The sequence below is a fragment of the Passer montanus genome, unplaced genomic scaffold, assembly GCF_014805655.1.
Source record: "Passer montanus isolate IOZ18808 unplaced genomic scaffold, ASM1480565v1 scaffold51, whole genome shotgun sequence".
In the NCBI taxonomy this organism is placed as follows: domain Eukaryota; kingdom Metazoa; phylum Chordata; class Aves; order Passeriformes; family Passeridae; genus Passer; species Passer montanus.
The window spans coordinates 5600423-5620810 of NW_024370041.1; the positions used below are offsets into that span (position 1 = coordinate 5600423).

At 38.0% G+C, this 20388-nt stretch overlaps 1 protein-coding gene across 3 annotated transcripts in view; it reads left to right on the forward strand.

Moving 5' to 3' along the window:
- The window catches only part of HTT (huntingtin), a 76582-nt gene extending 57298 nt beyond the window's left edge, over positions 1-19284 (forward strand). For 2 of the 3 annotated variants that reach the window (XM_039723823.1, XM_039723824.1), the window contains 21 exons: positions 553-675; positions 1512-1725; positions 1934-2079; positions 2684-2861; positions 3148-3240; positions 3671-3858; positions 4479-4605; positions 5454-5554; positions 7410-7564; positions 7927-8066; positions 8234-8316; positions 8589-8719; positions 8902-9031; positions 9851-10006; positions 12426-12616; positions 13057-13171; positions 13399-13612; positions 13760-13865; positions 15227-15389; positions 15986-16146; positions 17113-17326. In XM_039723823.1, the coding sequence (XP_039579757.1) occupies positions 553-675; positions 1512-1725; positions 1934-2079; positions 2684-2861; positions 3148-3240; positions 3671-3858; positions 4479-4605; positions 5454-5554; positions 7410-7564; positions 7927-8066; positions 8234-8316; positions 8589-8719; positions 8902-9031; positions 9851-10006; positions 12426-12616; positions 13057-13171; positions 13399-13612; positions 13760-13865; positions 15227-15389; positions 15986-16146; positions 17113-17326 (3129 nt within the window). Of the gene's footprint in view, positions 1-552; positions 676-1511; positions 1726-1933; positions 2080-2683; positions 2862-3147; positions 3241-3670; positions 3859-4478; positions 4606-5453; positions 5555-7409; positions 7565-7926; positions 8067-8233; positions 8317-8588; positions 8720-8901; positions 9032-9850; positions 10007-12425; positions 12617-13056; positions 13172-13398; positions 13613-13759; positions 13866-15226; positions 15390-15985; positions 16147-17112 lie in introns of all 3 variants that reach the window. The other variant, XM_039723822.1, reaches the window with a different exon arrangement.
- The last annotated feature ends 1104 nt before the right edge of the window (positions 19285-20388 follow it).

Sequence of the window (20388 nt, forward strand, 5' to 3'; positions counted from 1 at the left end):
TTCTGTCAGGGCTACCTAAAAATAAATCCTATGACTAATAGCATTGTCCAGATGCTCCTTGAACTCTGACAGGTTTAGTTGTGTTATAATTAAATTCAGCAAAACTATTTGAATATTTGAAAAAAAAAATATTTGTAGAGTTTTCTTCCTTGGTTATAGTATTGGTTTCTCTCTAATTCCTGTTATATTTGTGTGACTACTGAGTATTCCATACTTTTTTTTCAGGATTGTCTGGTCAGGTTTAGGATCCTAATACAAGTACCTACACTCATATATTAAGATCAATTTTTCCTCACTTCCTGTGCAGACTTTATGGAAATAGACAAGTTGTCACTGAACATCCATTGGTCCAGTTCAATATGTTCCATTTCCATTCACCAGTTTGTTTTTTTTTTCTTTGCTTTTTAATTTGAGGGGTTATTTTTTATATTAATGTAGCCTACAGATGTCTTAGACGTTCAGTGCTAATGAGCAGTTCTCCCTCTGCCCCCATATACTGTGTTGTTTTCTGAAAACGAGTATGTAATAAATTTCCTTTTTTGATGATTGAAGGACTGGTATGTGTCACTAGTGCGGTCACAGTGTTACATCAAGTCTGACTCAGCACTTCTAGAAGGAGCAGAGCTGGTGAACAGGATTCCTCAGCCTGACCTGAACTCCTTCATGACCAGCAAGGTAACTTTGTCAGAGGAAGAGGATGAAATTAGTTCAAGTGTTCCTATTGGTAGTATTAATAGATTACATTCTGAAGTGTTTACATTCTTAAATGTAAACACTTCAAATTTGTATAATACTGATAGTATATACCAATAATACTAATTTACTTAATTTTAGAAACTAAAATAGTAGATATTTGTGTAAAACAGTGGATATCTGTCTAGCAATGTTGCAGATAGTAACTTACTAGTAGTACAGGTTGAATAAATAGAGTGGAAGCAAAGGTTTATTTATGCATTGCAATCAGAAAAATCCAAATTTGTTGTTTTACATAATCTTGATTTGCCATACAGTTTCTTCCAAGGCCAGCTGTTTCTGTAACCTCTTCAATATCTGTGCTGGATGACTTGCACTAAGACAGTAACAGGCCACAGTAAACCTGGAAAAAAGGGCAACTTGTATCTAAGAATGTCTTTTGTTCATATTCTCACCATGATTATTTGCTACTGGTAATCAGAAGTAATACTGGGGAAGCTGTTTCTAAAGATACTTCATTACTTGAAGATTCCTTGTATATGTATATATCATCCTTAAGCTTTATTCACACATTGTCCTGAAAATCTGGAATAAGCATATTGATTTTTCTTTCCAATATGGTGCTGGTGGGAATTGAAATTTGGATCTAGTGTGGGCTAAACCATATTGTTACACCACAGTAGAGCAGAGGTACTAATAATAAGTTAGTTAATCAATAAACTGTAAATTTACTACCATGTTAGTATGTTAGAATAATACCACCAGATACTTAGTTTCACTTTAAAAGCAATTTTTAAAAATCTCCTATTTGATTTCAGGAATTCAACCTGAGCTTGTTAGCACCCTGTTTAAGCCTTGGCATGAATGAGATCTCAAGGGAGCAGAAGAGCAGCCTCTTTGAAACAGCTCGGAGGGTAACTCTGGACCATGTGTCTGCTGCTGTACAAAACCTTCCAGCCACCCACCAGGTTTTTCAGCCACTATTGCCAACTGAGCCATCAGCCTACTGGAAAAAACTAAGCGATATCTTTGGTAATAGAAATAATGATCTTTTAAAGTTTATTCTCTCCTCTGCAAAGATACTTTACAGATGTCTTGTGAATACATGAACTTACTATTAAAAAAAAAAAAAAAAATCAAGATACCTGGCATAAAAGTGCTTATGAAATAGTTCTGAAAATCATTTATTGAATGGAAAAAAAAATCAAACTGCTAGATTTCATCCAGTCTTATTTTATAGGAGATGAGGTGATGTATCAGTCTATGATGACACTTTGTCGTGCACTGGCTCAGTATTTGTTGTTACTCTCAAAACTACCAGCTGGTCTCCGTGTTCCTCCTGACAAAGAGGGTGATATCCTGAAATTCGTAGTGATGTCAATAGAGGTAAGAAACCACACCACAATTAAAGATATAATTAAATACTGGGAGAGGGAACAACTCTATCTTAAACTGATCACCACTGAGTAATGTTTGACTGGGGCAATTATTTTGTCTTAACTGTAGAAATTGCTTCTTAGGTTTTTGTTTTTTGGTGGGTTTTTTTTGTGTTTGACCTTTGCTAGTAAATCAGATTTGGGTTGTGGGATAAGGGACCACTGAGTAATTTTTGAATGGGGCAATTATTTTTTCTTAACTGTAGAAATTGCTTCTTAGATTTTTGTTTTTGGGGTTTTTTTTGTGTTTGACCTTTGCTAGTAAATCAGATTTGGGTTGTGGGACAAGGACAGCCCCTATACAAGGAGAGGTTGATTGACTGATGCTGGCATTTGGGAGAATGGGTCCTGCACTGATTTTTGGGACACTTAATAAACAGTATGTAAATGTCATCATTTTCTTGTACTTAAAATAAATAGTGTTTTCTTGAGGAAAAAACCCCAATATTATTTGCTACTAATACTTTACATTTTGCTGAGTTAAAAAAAGTCACCCTTGGTTAGAAGTTGTTCTGAGAATTTGCTGTTAATGGGGAGCTTCTCTTTTTGTACAGGCACTATCATGGCATTTAGTGCATGACCAGATTCCATTAAGTGTAGATCTTCAAGCTGGTCTGGATTGTTGCTGTCTGACACTACAGCAGCCTAGTCTTTGGAATTTGCTGTCTTCTGCAGCTCATGTGACATATGCTTGCTCCTTAATTAACTGCATTAGATTCATCATAGAAGCAGGTGAGTGCAGTTTGATCAGCTAGGAGAAAAGTTTTGTTAATAGATTGCCAGTCATCAGTGATCAAATGCTGTGTATCTGGAATATTTCCTTTGAGTCCTTATTAATAATTTGTTTGACACATTTAGTTTTTACTACTTTAATTTTCCATTTAAAATTTAGTGTTTACTTTTGAACTTTGTAAATGCCTGGGATATGTCAAACATTTGACTACTACGTGGTGTTGATTAAAAAGTGGAATATGAAATAGGTAATAGCTGTTCCATTCAAATATTTTCTTCCATTCAGTTGCTGTGGAACCTGGTAATCAACTTCTGAGTCCTGAAAGAAAGAATACTTCAAAACCTTTAAGTGAGGGGGAAATTGATTCAAATGTACAAAGTAAGTCAACAGTGGATTTTGCTTCTGCCCTAAACTTTCACTGAAGAAATATTGTTTGGTACCATTTCCATTACTATTATTTTTAACAATGAAAGTTCATCTTATTTGTATTTGGTAAATGTCTGTTGGTAAATCTATTAAGTATAGATTGCTGTATTTTTACAGGTATAGTTGTTTTTTCTAGAAAGTTATACATTAATGCAGATTTTTTTGGGGGGGATTATGTTAGCTGTGCAGCATGCTACAGACTGAGCTTTTTAAAGTGTGGTATTTTAAAATTTAAAAATTTCTTTGTGTATGTCCTTATTGTGGTTTTGTCCTTTTTAATTAACATACTCTTTCGTTAAGAATTTTTTGTGTTTCCGTCTTTTTAAATTATTTGTCTTTTGAGTGGATTTGTAAAGCTGAATTTCTTTCTCTCCCAACAAAGAAACAAAACACATTATTGCAGCATGTGAAATGATAGCTGAGATGGTGGAATGCTTACAGACTGTCTTGTCACTGGGGCACAAAAGAAACAGCAGCATCCCTGCATTTCTCACTCCTGTCCTCAAGAACATCATCATCAGTTTAGCAAGGCTGCCTCTAGTGAACAGCTACACCAGAGTACCTCCCTTGGTATGTTTATTATGCTTGGCTTTCAGGACTTTAAAAGTTGTTGAAAAACTTTGAAAACCAAACATGGTGCTGCATCTGAAGTTCTTCAACCTTCAGCTAGTTTGATCAATCAGTTTTTCTTTTTGAACACTGAGTAACAACATGTGCAAGGCCACTTCTCTGTTACTTAGTGCTCTGTTTTTGAGGGGATGTGAAAACATAATAAGTTTTTTGGTTGAAACGTTTTTGCCCCCTCTCTGATGTATCAGTGTGCTTTTTCAGGTATCATTAGTATGTGAACTGTTTTCCTTAAAGTCTGTTGCAGCATAATTTCTGCACAGCTTCTAAACTGAAATATGTGACAAGAACTTACTTGCTTCTATAGATAAACTTGGACCATAAAACTGGATCATTAATTTACAGTGGGAAGTATGATGGAAAAAGCCCTAAAATTAGAAATATGCTATACATTGTATATAAGTTTTGTTAGATTTCTGTCTTCCTTTGAGTATTTTTCTGTTTGGAGAACTGCTTTTATTTATTGATGTCTTGTTGCCTTTGAATGGTTCCTATATATTTAGAGCTGTAATATAAATACTAGATCTGGTTTGGATAATTGAACTTGCATTATACTTCTTTAGGTCTGGAAATTAGGCTGGTCACCAAAGCCTTCAGGTGACTTTGGCACAGTTTTCCCTGAAATTCCAGTAGAATTTCTACAAGAAAAGGAAATCTTTAAGGAGTTCATCTATCGTATTAATACACTTGGTATGTACAAAATCAAATGAATACACTTGGCTCTTACTGGGCATTTACCTGTGTTTTGAAATTACTGAATAACTGTATCTGAAACCATTTGCTTACTTTTGTTGCTTATGTGGAAGGCAGATAATATTTCAGAGCAGGTTAGTAATTGTGCTGCAGTAATTCTTACATTTTGTTCAATGAAGAGAATTATAGAAATAAAGTCAAAAGTTATTCCAGCTCAGGGAGATTTCAGTGTGCTGTTGCAGAATGACCATTTGTTTTCTGGGGCATATGCTTGACAGTATGTTTGAGAATATTTTGCTTTCCCCCCACTTTTTTCTGTTAATGCAATATATAAAGTCCTGTGGTAAGATACCTCTGTAACCTAGCTTCAACTCAGACATCAGATATTTGGGCTGGAGTAGAAGATCCTGAAAAAGTCCTTCCTACCCAAACCATTCTAAGAGTGTCTTAGCACAGTGTTTCCAGTTCTCTCCATCTTCTTGGAGCTGAAGGAGAGAAGCTGCAGTGTTGTTCTCTCCCATTCCCATCCACTCCTAGTAGATCACAGAATAAGCTGAATTGTAAGGGACCCACAAGGATCATGGAGTCCCAGCTCCTGGCCCTGCCCAGCACCATCCCCAGGAGTCACACCCTGGGCCTGAGAGTACTGTCCAGACACTTAATAAAAGCTTTCAGTCTTGGTGCTGTGACCATTTCCCTGGGAAGCCTGTTCCATTACAAACCGCCAAAATGAATAGCAAGTGGTATGAAACGAAATCTGTGGAAACAATATATCTTTTTTAAATGCTGTTCCTTGTTTAGCTTTGTGTTGAGACACAAATGGCTATCTCTGAGTGTTTCCACAGGATGGATCAGCCGTACTCAGTTTGAAGAGACTTGGGCTACTTTGCTTGGTGTGCTCGTAACTCAGCCCATTGTCATGGACCAGGAGGAGAACCAGCAAGAGGTAATGTCATTCATTGTATTTTTAAAATGAAATTTTACTTAAACCAGGAAAAGTGTTTCTGTTAATAAAACTGTAGAGCAGAAAAGAAGTGACTAACACTAAGGATTTTTTTTTCTATTTTGTATTTCCTTTTTCTCATACCCTAGTGAGTTCTGACACATCCATCTGTGGATGCTTGTATGGCTTAGAGCATAGAGGCTTAGAGCCTCTACAAGCATACAAATAGTGAGGAAAAAAGATAATGAAGCTTTTTCAACTCTTTATTAGTACATTACTCAACACAGTTTTTGGGGTTTTTTTGTAAGATTCTTGACTAGAAATTAATTGATCTGAAGATGCATGTTGATGTGTCTTGTTCCTACTTGTAGACTGTATATTGGATGTCTGGGCTTCTAGCTTAGGTAAATGTTTAAAATTCAGTGGAGAGCATTTGGGGATCAGAGCTGAAGAAATTTAGAGCAGAATTTGTGTCTAATTTATATACCAAAATATATGTATTTATATACCAATTCATATACCAAATATTTCTGTCCAAAGAACAGCAACAAAACTGGGGCTGGGGCTGAGGGAGCTGAGGCTGTTCAGTCTCAGGAAGAGGAGGCTCAGGGGGATCCTCATTACTCTCCACAACTACCTCAAAGGAGGGTGAAGCCAGGTGGGGATTGGTGTTTCCTGCCATCCCTCAACTGAACTCCTTAATTTGCACCAGGAGAGGTTCAGATTGATGATTAGGAAAAGAATTTTCACTGGAAGAGGGGTTAGGCATTGGAATAAGTTTTCCAGGGAGGTGGTGGAGTCACTGTCTTTGAAAGTGTTCAGTAGGGGTCTGGATGTGGCACTTAGGGACATGGGCTGAGGGTGATTGTGGTGGTACTGCATTAATGATTGTACTGAATGGTTTCTGAAGGTCTCTTCCAACCTTGATGATTCTGTGAAAAGTCAAGATGAGAGTGAGCTTGGCTATCATGAGATTTTCCCTCTTCAACTGTCTTCACCTGCTAGCAAACTGATTTTACTGGGTTCTAGTTCTTTGACCTGAAAGGATATTTCCCTAGGCTTGTTCATGGTCCTGATGGTAGGTGCAGAGCCTAAAGCAGTTCGAAGAATTCAGAGGACAAACTGTGGATCTTGAGTAGCAAAGGGGTTTTCTTCTCTTGCTTCCTAGGTGTCAGACTGCAAAAAGGAATAGGGAATCATCATCCCTCTTCCCTGGTTTAGCATTTTTTGTTAGTTATAGAGGCTTGGACACCTTGACTTAACTGTTTTCTGCATAATGGCCATGTTGGGTCAGACTTAGGGCAATCTAGCCATTGGCTGTTCCTTATTTGTCATGTAGAGAGTATTTGTGGAACAAGAATAATATTGCTCCCTTGCTTTCCAAGGCAGACCAGTACATTCAAAATTGCAAATATTTTAAGTGCTGTTGTAAATTTCAGTATATTAACATTTTCTGAAATAAAAATAAAATATTTTGAAAGTTGAACATTGGTTACCATCTTACATTTTCTAAAAAGGACCATGCATTTGTGGTCTGTTGCTTTGGTTCAACAAGTAACTAATGGGTAGCTGCAAAGAAAGAGGCTAAACACTTTTTTAAAAGTGCTGAAATGGACATCTTGAGGTTTTAATGCTGTTGGGACAAGAGAAGGGTGCATGCAGAGTGACTGATGAGAAGGAAGGATGTGTTGCTGCTGCAGTCAGTGCTTTGTGTGCATTGTTCATGTCACATAGATTTCTGGATGGGAAAAAGAGCAGGTGTCAGGCTTATTAATGATAATTTAATGAAACTGATATTCAGAGCTTTTGGGATTTTTTGTTTTTTAACAATTCAAATTACAGTGAGTTCATTTTACAGGAAGATACAGAGAGGACCCAAATCAATGTTCTGGCAGTGCAAGCCATAACCTCCCTGGTGCTGAGTGCAATGACCATACCTGTTGCAGGCAATCCAGCAGTTAGCTGCCTGGAGCAGCAGCCCCGCAACAAAGCTTTAAAAGCTCTGGACACAAGGTATTTGTTTTCACTTGTTTTCAAATGCATAAAATTTGTGGTTAATACATAATGACAGTTGCTTGGTCTAGTAGGAAAAATATGTGTAGATTGTATTTTCTAAGTAAGAGTATATTTGAATGGATCTATTTACAGAGAAGTTGCATGGACTTAGCATTGTGAACCTGCTGACTTACAAGATTATCTGAAAAAGATAACTTCTTAATAAAATCTAGTAAAAGTGTGCAGAACATGTTTTGCAACATGTTCATTTCCATGATACTGAAAATAAGCACAGACACATAACATTGCAGAGTGAGCCAGACTTGCACAAAATTGTTAAAGGAAAAATCGGCTAAAATTGATTTCTCTTGGGCTTTCAGGTTTGGGAGGAAACTAAGTGTTATCAGGGGAATTGTTGAACAGGAAATCCAGGCAATGGTGTCTAAGAGAGATAATATTGCTACTCATCATTTATATCAAGCTTGGGACCCTGTTCCATCACTTTCACCTGCTACTACAGGTAAGTGCTTGTTTGTGGGGAAGAAGGGGAGAGTGAATTTTTTTTGCATTTAAAATGTGGGAAAGGTGCTCTAAGAAAAATTTGAAATCCAGTTGTGGGAAATGAAGCCATTTTCACATGTGCTTTGTTATGCACTTTTAAAAAATTCATCCTGTGTTTCATTACAGGTGCTCTTATCAGCCATGAAAAACTCTTACTGCAGATCAATACTGAACGAGAAATAGGAGATATGGATTATAAATTGGGACAGGTTTGTTAAAAGTTCAGCTTTAAACTTGCTTTTTATTACATTTCTTCCAGTTCTGAAAAATTAGTTAAGAAGCATTGCTTGATATCAAATAGAAACTAAAAGCTCTGAATGATGCAGGGTAGGTCATAACTGGGTGTCTCTTCAGCTAGAAGGCTGTGTGTTGCCTGTCATTTAAATAAAAATATGTTGGCTTCTAAGATTCTTCTAGGCTGACTGTCGGGGTGTTAAATGCACTTCTTTGCTATTTGGTTTTTTCTTTTGTGTGTTGCAAGGTCTCTATACACTCCATATGGTTAGGAAATAATATCACTCCACTGAGAGAAGAAGAGTGGGGTGAGGATGAAGAAGATGAGAATGATGTACCCGCTCCTTCCTCACCACCAATCTCTCCTATTAACACCAGGTATCTTACTTTTTTTTCTCTTCTCACTTTTGAGTCATAGATAAGGTTTTATTTCTCCATGTTGTGTTCAATAAGCTGGGTTTATAAATTGGATGCTGGTAAATAACTGTATTATATCAAATCAAGCATTTTAGCAGGGCTTAAGAATAGTCATTTTAACACTTGTTTACTGTTCCTTGCAGGAAGCACAGGGCTGGTGTAGATATCCATTCTTGTTCTCAGTTCTTGCTTGAGCTGTACAGTCAGTGGATATTGCCATCCAACCCCAGCAAGAGAACACCAGTGATTTTGATCAGTGAAGTGGTGCGATCAGTAAGTCTGAATTGTTATTCAGAGCCATAACTGAGCATATGTTACCAAGTGCTCAGAGCTAAGTAGCATTTATAAAGCATCTTTCAATAAATGGAACACACAGAATTTTCTTGGCTGTTCTATGGGCAGTACAGAAACATAACTTGAGCAACTACAACATTATATGATTTAGGCAATATCTGAATTTCTTATTCTGCTGCTACATTCCAAATACTTCATTGTTACTTAATGGCAGTTTATATTTTACTTGATTACTTGCTAATTTTACTTTTAATCAAGTAAATATAAACACACAGTTTATATTTTACTTGATTACTTGCTAAAGCATGATTTGCTTATCCTATCCCTTTGTAAGAAAATGAAGATGGAGCAACAATGTGTATTGTTGATTATTAAGTGTAGAAGCAAAACTAAAGAACACAGGTGTGGAATGTGTCTTGACAGCAATTATTCACTATCATTCTTATTACTTAAAATGAAACTATCCCTGCAAGATAAGTGTGTGTTGTATGTTTTGGGATGGTTTAGTTCATTGTAAATAGCAATGTTCATGTCCCAGAGTTAGTTACTATAGTGGCTTTGATTTTGTAAACTTTTTGTTAAAAAGGACTTCTTGGAAGTCATTATTATAAGAGGTGAATGGTGGAATTAATTCTGGACAACAACAGTAATAGTTATTTCAGACCCTTGAGTAAATGTTTCCACATTTAATAGATCAGTTGAGGAATCTTTTACTCACAATTTTAACAGAAGGGAGAGTCCGTTTTTGGCTGTCTGCTAATGGGAATTTTTTTATATTCAATTTTAATTTCTGTACAGCTTCTGGCAGTGTCAGACTTATTTACAGAAAGGAATCAGTTTGAGATGATGTATACAACACTGACAGAGTTGAGAAAGGTGCATCCATCAGAAGATGAGATTCTTGTACAGTATTTGATACCAGCTACTTGTAAAGCTGCTGCTGTTCTTGGAATGGTAAGAAATTCTCTGAAAGTTTATTGCAAATTCATGAGTGTTTAGGTTAATTCAGCTTCTTCTGCAGAACCTGGTATACTTGTTAATGGTGGTTTGTCTATAAGAATGTCCTTTAGCTGATCTACATGGCTGTGAGAAGTAATAGGATATGTATTCTGGGCTTTTAGAGTTTGCAAACTCTTGTTATCTCAAATTGCCCTGTATTCAAACAGAAAGGTTTTTTGAATTGATATTTTTTAAGGTTTGAGCATAATTTAATATGCTTTTTGGTTTGTTTTATTGAGTTCAGTGTTGCTTTTGCCCTAGACTCTTCATTTGTTACATATCAGGGCAGAAATGAGGACTTGCAGAACAGCTTTTGCTAGATTTATATTGCTGGTGAATGGCTGTAATCTCATGGGAGGCTGGGACAATGCATGTTATGATTATATAGCCCCAGACAGTCAGATATCACATTTCTCTCCCTCACTCTTCCCTCCACTGCATCATTCTGTCTTAAAATGTGTAGACCAGGAGTACTTTACAGGGGACATTTCAGAGTGGAGGTATTTAGGAAAAAAATTACAAATCATTTTGGAAGGAGTTAGCACTTCTTGAAACTCTGAGGCTAATATAAAGCTATATGGGTAATAGTGGTAAAAGAAATTCTGAAAGGCTTTTAGGGTGGGGCTTTCAGTAGCTATTGCAGCAGCAGCTGGGCAAGGGAAGGCTGGGAACATGATGGCAAACACACAGAAACAGTTCTAGAGATCAGCTATTCTGACTAGGCTGTCATTTCCCACTCTGTGAGCTAATAACACCTTCTCACAAGCAAACAGCTGAATATAACAGCTTGGTGGGACTTAAAAAACAAGAAGCTGGTTCCATCAAGAGTTGCTTGTTTTTCTGTGCTTAGTTATACAGAAAATCTGCTTAAAAAGAGCAGCTAGAGAGCAGACACTGTCTCAAACTGGCCTGTGTCTTAGATACATCATAGGTAAAGGAACAAGGTAAAGCAAGTAATTTCTTCTGATTACTTAGATAGTAAGGAGAAGACTTTTCAAAACTAAAATTCAAAATAGATTTTGTATATTCCAGTGAAGTTGTGGTATTTTATAACAGAGCGTGAAGTATCTGGTACCAGCTTGACCTATGAATACTGAACATAAAATTGTGGAATCATTTAGGTTGGAAAAGACCCCATTGAGTCCACCCATTCACCTAACTAAACCATTTCCCTAAGGATGTAGCCTAAGGAGCCTCAGGGGGAATTTTACAACTCTACAAGTTCTTGAAAGATTATAGCAAAGTAAGGGTCAGTCTCTTCTCTCAAGTGACAGGACAAGAGGAAATGCTTCAGGTTGTGCCAGAGAAGGTTTGGGTTGGCTGTTAGGAAGAATTTCTTCACTGGAAGGGTGGTTAAGTATCAGAATGGGCTGCCCAGGGAGGTGGTAGAGTCACCATCCCTGGAGGTGTTCCAGGAACGACTGGACATGGCACTCAGTGCTGTGGTTTAGTTGATGGTGGTGCTCAAAGGCTGGACTCCATGATCTTGGAGGTCTTTTCCAACCTTAATGATTCTGTAAAGTACAGGGTGGCAGTCACTGCCCTGTCCTGCTGGCCACACCACTGCTGATCCAGGCCAGGTGCCATTGGCCTTCTTGGCCACCTGGGCACAGCTGGCTCCTGTTCAGCCACTCTCAACCAGCACCCCCAGGTCCTTTTCCACGGGGCCTTTGCAGCCACTGTGCCCCAGCCTGTGGCACTGCGGGGGTTGCTGTGACCCAGGGGCAGGAGCCAGCCTTGGCCTTGTTGAACCTCAGAGCCTTGGCCTTGGCCCATTGATCCAGCCTGTCCAGATCCCTTGGCAGAGTCTCCCTCATCTCCAGCAGATCAACATTACTGCCCAGCTGAGAGTACACTTGATTCCCTCATCCAGATCACAAAATTGGTGGAGGGAAAGATATGTAGGTCTGAGTACCAGTGGTCTCAGAGAATAATAAACGAATAGAATGGTGTGCTATGAGTTGAGTAGACAGATATTAGATGGCAGATTATAGTTGTCTGGTTTCAGATGGAAGAGTCATTTGTGTTTAGTTGAAAGACCACAAAATTTCAATCATTCCAGTCCTGTATTCTTAGTAGCACGTACTACTTACTGAACTAATCCTTATCTTATTTGGTTTTTTTAAAATTTTGAATCATGACATAACTTTGTACAAAAAAAACAAAGTAGCATCAATTTCCTTGTTAATCTGCAACTCATCTCTTGTCTGATAGTATTAGTCTTGTGACATTTATTCAAAGTAGTTTAAGCCAGACTCCGGTTTGTTCCCTATTTTCTGCTCTTTAATTTGTTCCAAGTATTTCTGAATGACAGGACTTGCCAGTATTTAAACCAGTGTTGATTTCTAATGAGTGCTCTTGTTGGCTGTGTTAGGATAAAGCTGTGGCTGAACCAGTAAGTCGACTGCTGGAATCAACCCTAAGGAGCACCCACATGCCAAGCCGGATTGGAGCTCTGCATGGAATTCTTTATATCCTTGAGTGTGACTTGCTGGACGAGACAGCAAAGCAGCTCATTCCAATTATCAGCGAGTATCTGCTCTCCAATTTGAGAGGAGTAGCACAGTAAGACTCTTCTCCCTTTCCCCCTGGCTCCAAACTGTTGCATGTTTATGTCTGAACAAAAGGGCTCTCTGTTGTTGGCAGTTGCCAGTACATTTTAGAGCAAGCTGTTGTATCAAGCAGGTTTTGGCATTTTCATTGAAAATATCATCCAATTTTAGGTTTAATTTACAGAGTGGAATAGTATTTGAGGATTAGAAAACTGTTTGATAATACAGGCTTTTGTGTCTTTGGTAAACTGTGTTACTTAAGCCTCGTTTTTCTGTCATTTTCATGACAATCAATGTTCTCTTATGACACCTCAGCAATGCTTTCTGTGATTTTAAAAAGGGCTTACGTTTCATGTTCAAAAATACTTTGAATTTCTAGAAGTTGTTTATAGTGTCTCTGTTTGTGACCTAAACAACTCTGGTGTGACCACTAGTGTTTTTGCTCATTTGCAGTTGTGTGAACATCCATAACCAAGAGCACATTTTGGTGATGTGTGCAGCTGCTTTCTATTTGATTGAGAATTACCCACTTGATGTAGGGCCTGAATTCTCTGCAGGAATTATACAGGTACGTTGTGGTGCCTCCAGTGAGGGGTGGTTGTGTAACCTGAGATCACCACATTAGCTGACTTTAACACTTAACTTAGATACTGAAGTGCAGGCATGCTTTTGGTTTTAGTTTCATCAGTTTTTGTTAATATCTGATGCCGTTCCATGTTTTTGTGGTGTAGTGCTAGAAGATGACCTGAATACACCTCAAAACCAAGTAGTTGGGGGTTTTTTGCTTTATTTCAGATGTGTGGAGTCATGGTGTCTGGAAGTGATGAATCAACACCATCCATTATTTATCACTGTGTCCTGAGAGGGTTGGAACGACTCCTCCTTTCAGAGCAGCTTTCCAGGCTGGACAGTGAGTCCCTGGTTAAACTGAGTGTTGACAGGGTGAATGTGCAGAGCCCCCACAGAGCAATGGCAGCCCTGGGATTGATGCTGACTTGCATGTACACAGGTATTCACTTTTTTTATACTTCTTATGTGCTGGGAGACTGGCTTGCTAACAGTGCTAATTTTCTTAATTTTTTTTTTTTGTTACCAAGAGTAAAAGAAGTGTGTTCTAACATCCACAGTGAACTTGTAACAAATTATTTTGGTGTAGGAAAGGAAAAAATCAGCCCCAGCCGTGTCCCAGATGCAAATCCTGGTGCTCCTGACAGTGAATCTGTGATTGTTGCTATGGAACGAGTATCTGTCCTTTTTGATAGGTAAGAGGACAAAATGTGTAAATGGGGCTCTGGGAGGGCAAGGATTGTGTTTGCCACTGCTTGGTCACTTCTCTATTTGACAGTTCTTACAGTTAATTAATGATGTTTCTCTACTTACTCTTGTTTAAAAGTTACACTCCTGGTATACACAGTAACACTGATGGGATTGCTGAAGGCAGCACAAATGTGCAGGAATGTAAATGAAAACCAGACATGTCCAAACTGATACTGTGTGTTGCACAAACCATAATACTTCATAAATGTATTTCCAGCTCCCTTCAGGTCAAACTCTTAAGTGCTTTTCAGGATGTCTTCTACATAGTCAAGGATATAAATCCAGTTTACAGGAAATGGAAATCTTTCTAACCACCCTAAGAGTTTAAAACATTTTTCCCCCCTTCCCTCCTCACAAGAGTTGCTCTTTCTAAGGCTGTTAAGTAATTGCAGTGGAATGACACAGTAAAACATCTGTATTCACATGGAACTCATTAATGGGAACATTTCAAAACCCCTGTTTTGATCTGACAATCTCAAGCTGTCTTAAGTGAGTATAGCGTGTTAGATTTTGTGTAGTAGTTTGTGGGTAATGGTTTACATTTTTTAAAGTGTTCAGTGGTTTTTCCATAAAACTGGAGGAGGGTTTCACTTCTGTACGTGGTGAGAACAGAACTAGAGCAGTGCTTGAGTGTTTTTGAATATATCACTCTGAAGAGCTAGCAAAATAAATGTGACTACTACAAGCGAAAAATAACTTTTGCAGGGAAGAATCACATGATGGTAACTTGATCTTGCTACATCAACAGATGCTGCCTTTATTAGCAAGACTTTCCAATTAGTGTTATTTAAACAAAGTTGTCTGTAGGTTGGAGTATCTTTTCCCCACTTTACACAGCAATGCAGCTTGCTTTTCTTGTTTGATATGTTGGTCATCCTAAGCTTGAATAAAAAATGCCAAGATGTTATGAATGAAAAGTGGTGTTCTGCTTATAAATGGTCTTTTCTCTGATAACTAGGAGGAGTGATCTCCCTCCTATTTTGCTCTTGTTTAGTTTTTTCAGCATTCCTGTTGGTAAGTCTCATGTCTGATGCAATTCCAGACCTTCAAAACATGTGATTATTCAAAAAAGAAAAGGGGAGAGTGTGGGGTAAAGACACACCTGTAACAACTTCTGACAGCTTTGATAGACCTCTTTGGGTAGTCTGTTATTAAGATTACATGAAGATTTGGATTCATCAGTGCTGAGAACTTGCCTACTCAGAGATGAAAGTAAAATGTTCTTTCTATTGCCAATTAAATTGGAAAAGAACAAGATATGCGTTGACATTCCATCATAATATATTTAATTTTTTATTATTTTCAGGATCAGGAAGGGATTTCCTTTTGAAGCTCGAGTAGTGGCTCGGATTCTTCCACAGTTCCTTGATGATTTTTTCCCCCCACAAGATGTAATGAACAAAGTCATTGGGGAATTTCTGTCCAATCAGCAGCCATACCCACAATTCATGGCAACAGTAGTTTATAAGGTAGTATTGATACATTTATTTTTCTTAAATGTTTCAGCTGAAGGGCCATTTACCACTTTTGTTAATTAGATCTAAAAAACTGCCATGATTGAGCTGTTCTGCTGTGAGCGTTGCCTTCCAGGCAGCATTGAGGACTAGAATTGCCATGTCAGAGCTCACAGCAGGACAGTCCAGTCACTGATAATGAGAAAATAAAGAAAAGGTTAGTGGTTGTGATCCTGGTGCTGATTCTAGATGTGAGAGAGCCATCAGCTTGTGAACCTAAAAAGCAAACCCCTGTGGCTTCAGTTGAGCTTCTGGGCTTTTGGCTCTTCAACACCTACTGGACTTGTGCATCACTGAAGACTGCATGTGTGTAGCACATGTGATCTATAAAAAACAGAGACACCACACAAGTTGTGTGTTTCTATGTGATTACTTCAGTTTGGCACATGTGTCATGAGTCCTGTTCACTAATTCATGAGACCCAGAGCTGACTCCAGCAATCCAGTTTGTGACCCTCAGAGCTTTGTAGCCAGAGAACAACCTTTACAAGAGAAACTGAACTGTTCCCCATATCCATCCACCCTGTCTTTATTCCTGTGTACAATTTGCAGGTGTTCCAGACTCTGCATAGCACTGGGCAGTCCTCCATGGTCCGTGACTGGGTGATGCTCTCTCTCTCTAATTTCACACAAAGAACACCCGTGGCAATGGCAATGTGGAGTCTTTCCTGTTTTTTTGTCAGTGCTTCCACCAGTCAATGGATTTCAGCAATGTATCCTAAAAAGATTGAATGTGTGCCATTTCTGGGTAATTACAGTGTAAAGCCTTGAAAGATAAGAGTACAAGTGTAAGAAACAAAAAAGGCAGTTTTATTGCAGATAGTGATGGTGTATATTGCCTTGTGCTGTTGCTACCTTGGGTTTGTAGGGAAAAAAGACAACATCTAAACAGATTATGAGAACAAAGTTATCTAAAACTGCTGCTTTAAGATCAGTTCCTTCTGGCTATGCAAGATGATTGGGAAAGTCTTTACTTTGAAGGACTTTTTATAGTATTGCTGTGACCTTTAAAGGCATTGCTCTGTATTCCTTCTGCAAGATAAAATATATTGAAAAAAATGAAAGAAGCCAACAAACTCAAAATCAAGAGAATTCTCTACATCCAAACTGTATTTTCCAGTTATCCCCCTGGCTGTGCACTGCAGTAATATTGAGCTTTGGTAATGGAATGGCAGTGGCCAAATAAATTGGAACAGACTTATTCCAATTTATCTATATATCTATCTTTATATATATATGTGTGTGTGTATGTGTGTGGTGTTAGTGCTGGGTTTATTTAAAAACAAATAAAGAAACCCCTGAAACAAATAGAAAAATAACTAGTGCATTTTGTGTGCAGACAAAAAAATAGCCATTTGTCATGTTTGAAATGTCCTAATGACTCCCTACCTCAGCAGTGCTCTTTTGGCTCTCAGCAGATGCTGATTGCATTGTTTGCTCCAATGGATAGAGAAAACTACTGCTAGCTTGAAATTAATTTCTGAGAATAAGAAATTGTGTGATGTTAAGGAGGAAACAGGATTTATGTAGTAGCAGTTAATTGCCAGATGACAGCATTTTGCACTTGAATGTCATTGGTGAACTTAAGAATAAGCTGTTTTAATAGAGAACACTGTTTAAACTGCTAAACCAGAAGAGGGACAATGTCTGTCATTTTATGACCTTAACTTATATTTCAGTCTTCCACATATTATCAGCAGAATGGGAAAATCAGAGCAAGTGGATGTTAACATCTTCTGTTTGGTGGCCATAGACTTCTACCGACACCAGATCGATGAAGAGTTGGACCGGAGAGCGTTCCAGTCGGTGTTTGAGGTGGTGGCATCTCCAGGAACCCCATACCATCGCCTACTGACTTGTTTGCAAAATGTCCACAAGGTCACAGCATGTTGAACATCCTGATGTGTAGTGGAACTGCATGACTAGTGTTGGAATATGAGTTATGAGGAATGCAAGATCAAGAAAATACCTGGGGTTGCATTTGTGGTAAATACGGACCTGTCAGTTTTCCTTCCAGCATGCATGGACAAGTGCTCTGCAGCACTGGAAATCACCTGAAAAGTCAAGTGTAGTTGTTGTTGACACCAAGCACCTCTAAGTGGAATGAAGTATGTCAGTGTTTTTCAAGTGATGTTGGGGACTAAGAAGCCACACATCCAAGCTGTCAAGTATGAGCTAGCACCATGTGCAAGGTATCTGGTATTCCTCTTCTTCCCAATATGCAGCTGAAGCCACTGTGGTGCAGCCAGTAAGACACTGACAGACTGTTATTGCAACGTGCAGTCATTAGCCAACTTCATAGTTTTATGTACCTGTATATACTGTTGTGTAGTACAGAATAGAATTTGTTTCCTGATGTCTCTCCCAAACAAGGAAAAGAGAAAATGGCTTTTATGATTTACACTTCCAGCATGTAATTTCTCTCTCTGGATTTTCTGATATCCAGTGGTGTATGTGTTGGTGATACCAGAGATATAGTGCACATACGTAACCACACGTTTTTCTTTTTTCTTCTCAGGATTTCAAATTTGAGTACAGTATATCAGTGAAAGAAATTTTAACTTAAATATTTCTATATTATGTACAGTATGTAAAATTGTAAGATGTGTGGTGCATGAGCTGTGCTGTAATTGGAGATGAACAAAAGCCATGCTACTGAATGTCTTGACATCTGTATTGTCCTCATTTTTTTTCCTCATTCTTGAATTCATGTTCCTTTTGGAAATCCATCTTAATGTACAGATTACGTCTTGTTTTGCATCTCACTTTTTCTTAAAGTGCTTTAAAACTGGAATATGTTGATTAATTTGTCTTGAGATACTGTACTAAGGAGGCATTCTTGTGATCCACTTTACTGTAGCTTCTTTTTAATTCCTTTATTTTGAGACATAATGGTAAAAAAGAGGACTAGTCACTCTGGATCAAACTTTAGGTACTTAAGAAACTGCTCTTATTTGCTGTACAGCATTTTAAGAGACAAAATGGTGCAAGCTCCCCAGTAGTCAACAACCATTTGATCTTTCCTAACTGAGACCATGGAGTTATCTGGACCACTCTCATTAAACAAGTATGTGGTAGCAGTAAAGAATCAGAAGGCTGCTGTGGTCTACTTTGGGACTGGCTAAAGTGTTAGATTACACAACCTCTTTTATTACCTGTAGTATCCATAATGCTTTAGTCACAAACAGAAATATCCATGAATTTCAGGACACTACACAGGGCCAGATTTAGCTTTTACTCACCACCCAGGGAATGCCATTGATTCCTGAGCTTTACATGAGGAAATCTAGCACAGCATTTGTCTTTAGTTGTGTTTTAAGTCTTTCATTACAGAGAATTGATACCTTGGTTCTCAGTCAGATCCTACATTCAACCTCTCTTCATTTTCTTATCACACCTTTTGGTGACACTTGGAAAAATGAGATAGTGTTGTCAGGAGGAGCATGTACTGTATGTATTTCTGTATATAATGTATATGTTGAAATTATACACATGTGACAACATTTAATGTATACAGATGTGTATATTTGTATTTATTAAACCCATGTATTTAAACTAATTCCAATCTAGACCAAAAATTGTTGCTTCTGCCCGTAAATTGATTACAAAGGAATTGTCCACTGGTGTCTCTTCCTTTTAGAAACTGGTAGAGGAAATTGATAGTATGGGCAGTAGAAACAACTGTAGATGTTGCTGTATTTAGCTCTCTACAGGTCTTATTATCTAGAGCAATTATTTCTGTCCTTAGTTGGGTTACTCTTCTTCCTTGGGCCACTGCACTGTGGTGATTTTTAAAAGAAACTGAACAGGATTTCAGAGAAAAATTTTAATAAAATAGATACTGTTTGAAAGTTTTTGAGTTATATTGGAAATTATCTTAATTCTGATGAAAGTCTAATTGCAGGCAGTGAGATATAATGCCCTGTGTTTGCATTAAGGGGTAGTATAGATCACTCTTCCCTTTTGTAATCACCAATAATTGTTTTGTACTGTAAACCCACACACCAGTCAGTTTTTGTATGATATATAGTTTAAGTGAAGATATTTTTGTAAGCTATTTTCCAGAATTTAAAATAGATTTTAATATATTTTTTAAGCATCAGGTTAGTCAAATTCTCATCATATAACAGTATGTGTTGTGTTATGAAACTGTTAAATTCTTCATAATTTTAAGCTCCTCATGATTAACACAGACCAGCTGATTACTTTACCTTGGGATCACAGGAGCTAGACCCTTTAGGAAACTTTCCAAACCAGCTTGGGACTTGCTGTAGCATCTTTCAAGCCAGTGAAGAAATACATTGAATTAAGCAGTCAGCACAGCTGGGTGAAAAACTTCAGATGTGACAGACTGCCATTCCTCAAATGCCTCTTGCCAGCCTTAGGGCAAGTATTTGCATTACCTGTATCAAGACAAGTTCTAGAGCTGATGCACTCAGTTCTAACCTCACACTGATTCACTGGTAATGACTTCATCTGTTTTAACCTCTCTTGGAGATTTGTTGTAGTGTATTACCTCCTGTAATGTGTCCCAAGTGTCTAAAGAAGGGCACCTCCTCTTAGGAAATTCTCTGTGACCTGAAGGAGTTGTAGCTTAAGGGTCTTCCTAGAGTGGGAGCACACTGCAGTAGTGCTTCAGTTCAGACATTTCACTGCAGCACACTTTCCTCTCTCCTTCCTAGACATTCTTTCCACACCCTCATTTCTTTGGGAATGAAATCATACTCAAGATCACTCCTGTCTGCTTTTAGTGACATGAGCCACGAGGTGTGCCACAGGGGTAGTAACAGCAGAACAGGCCATTAAGGGATTCTGATGTTGGATTTAAAGGAAATAAAAATACTGCTTGTCCTTTGAGACTGACTCTATGCAAGATTTTATTTCACAGAGTGTTTTTAACCTGCTGTAAACAGAAAGCGAATTCTGAAAATCAAGCTGTTCATTTTTTCATTGAG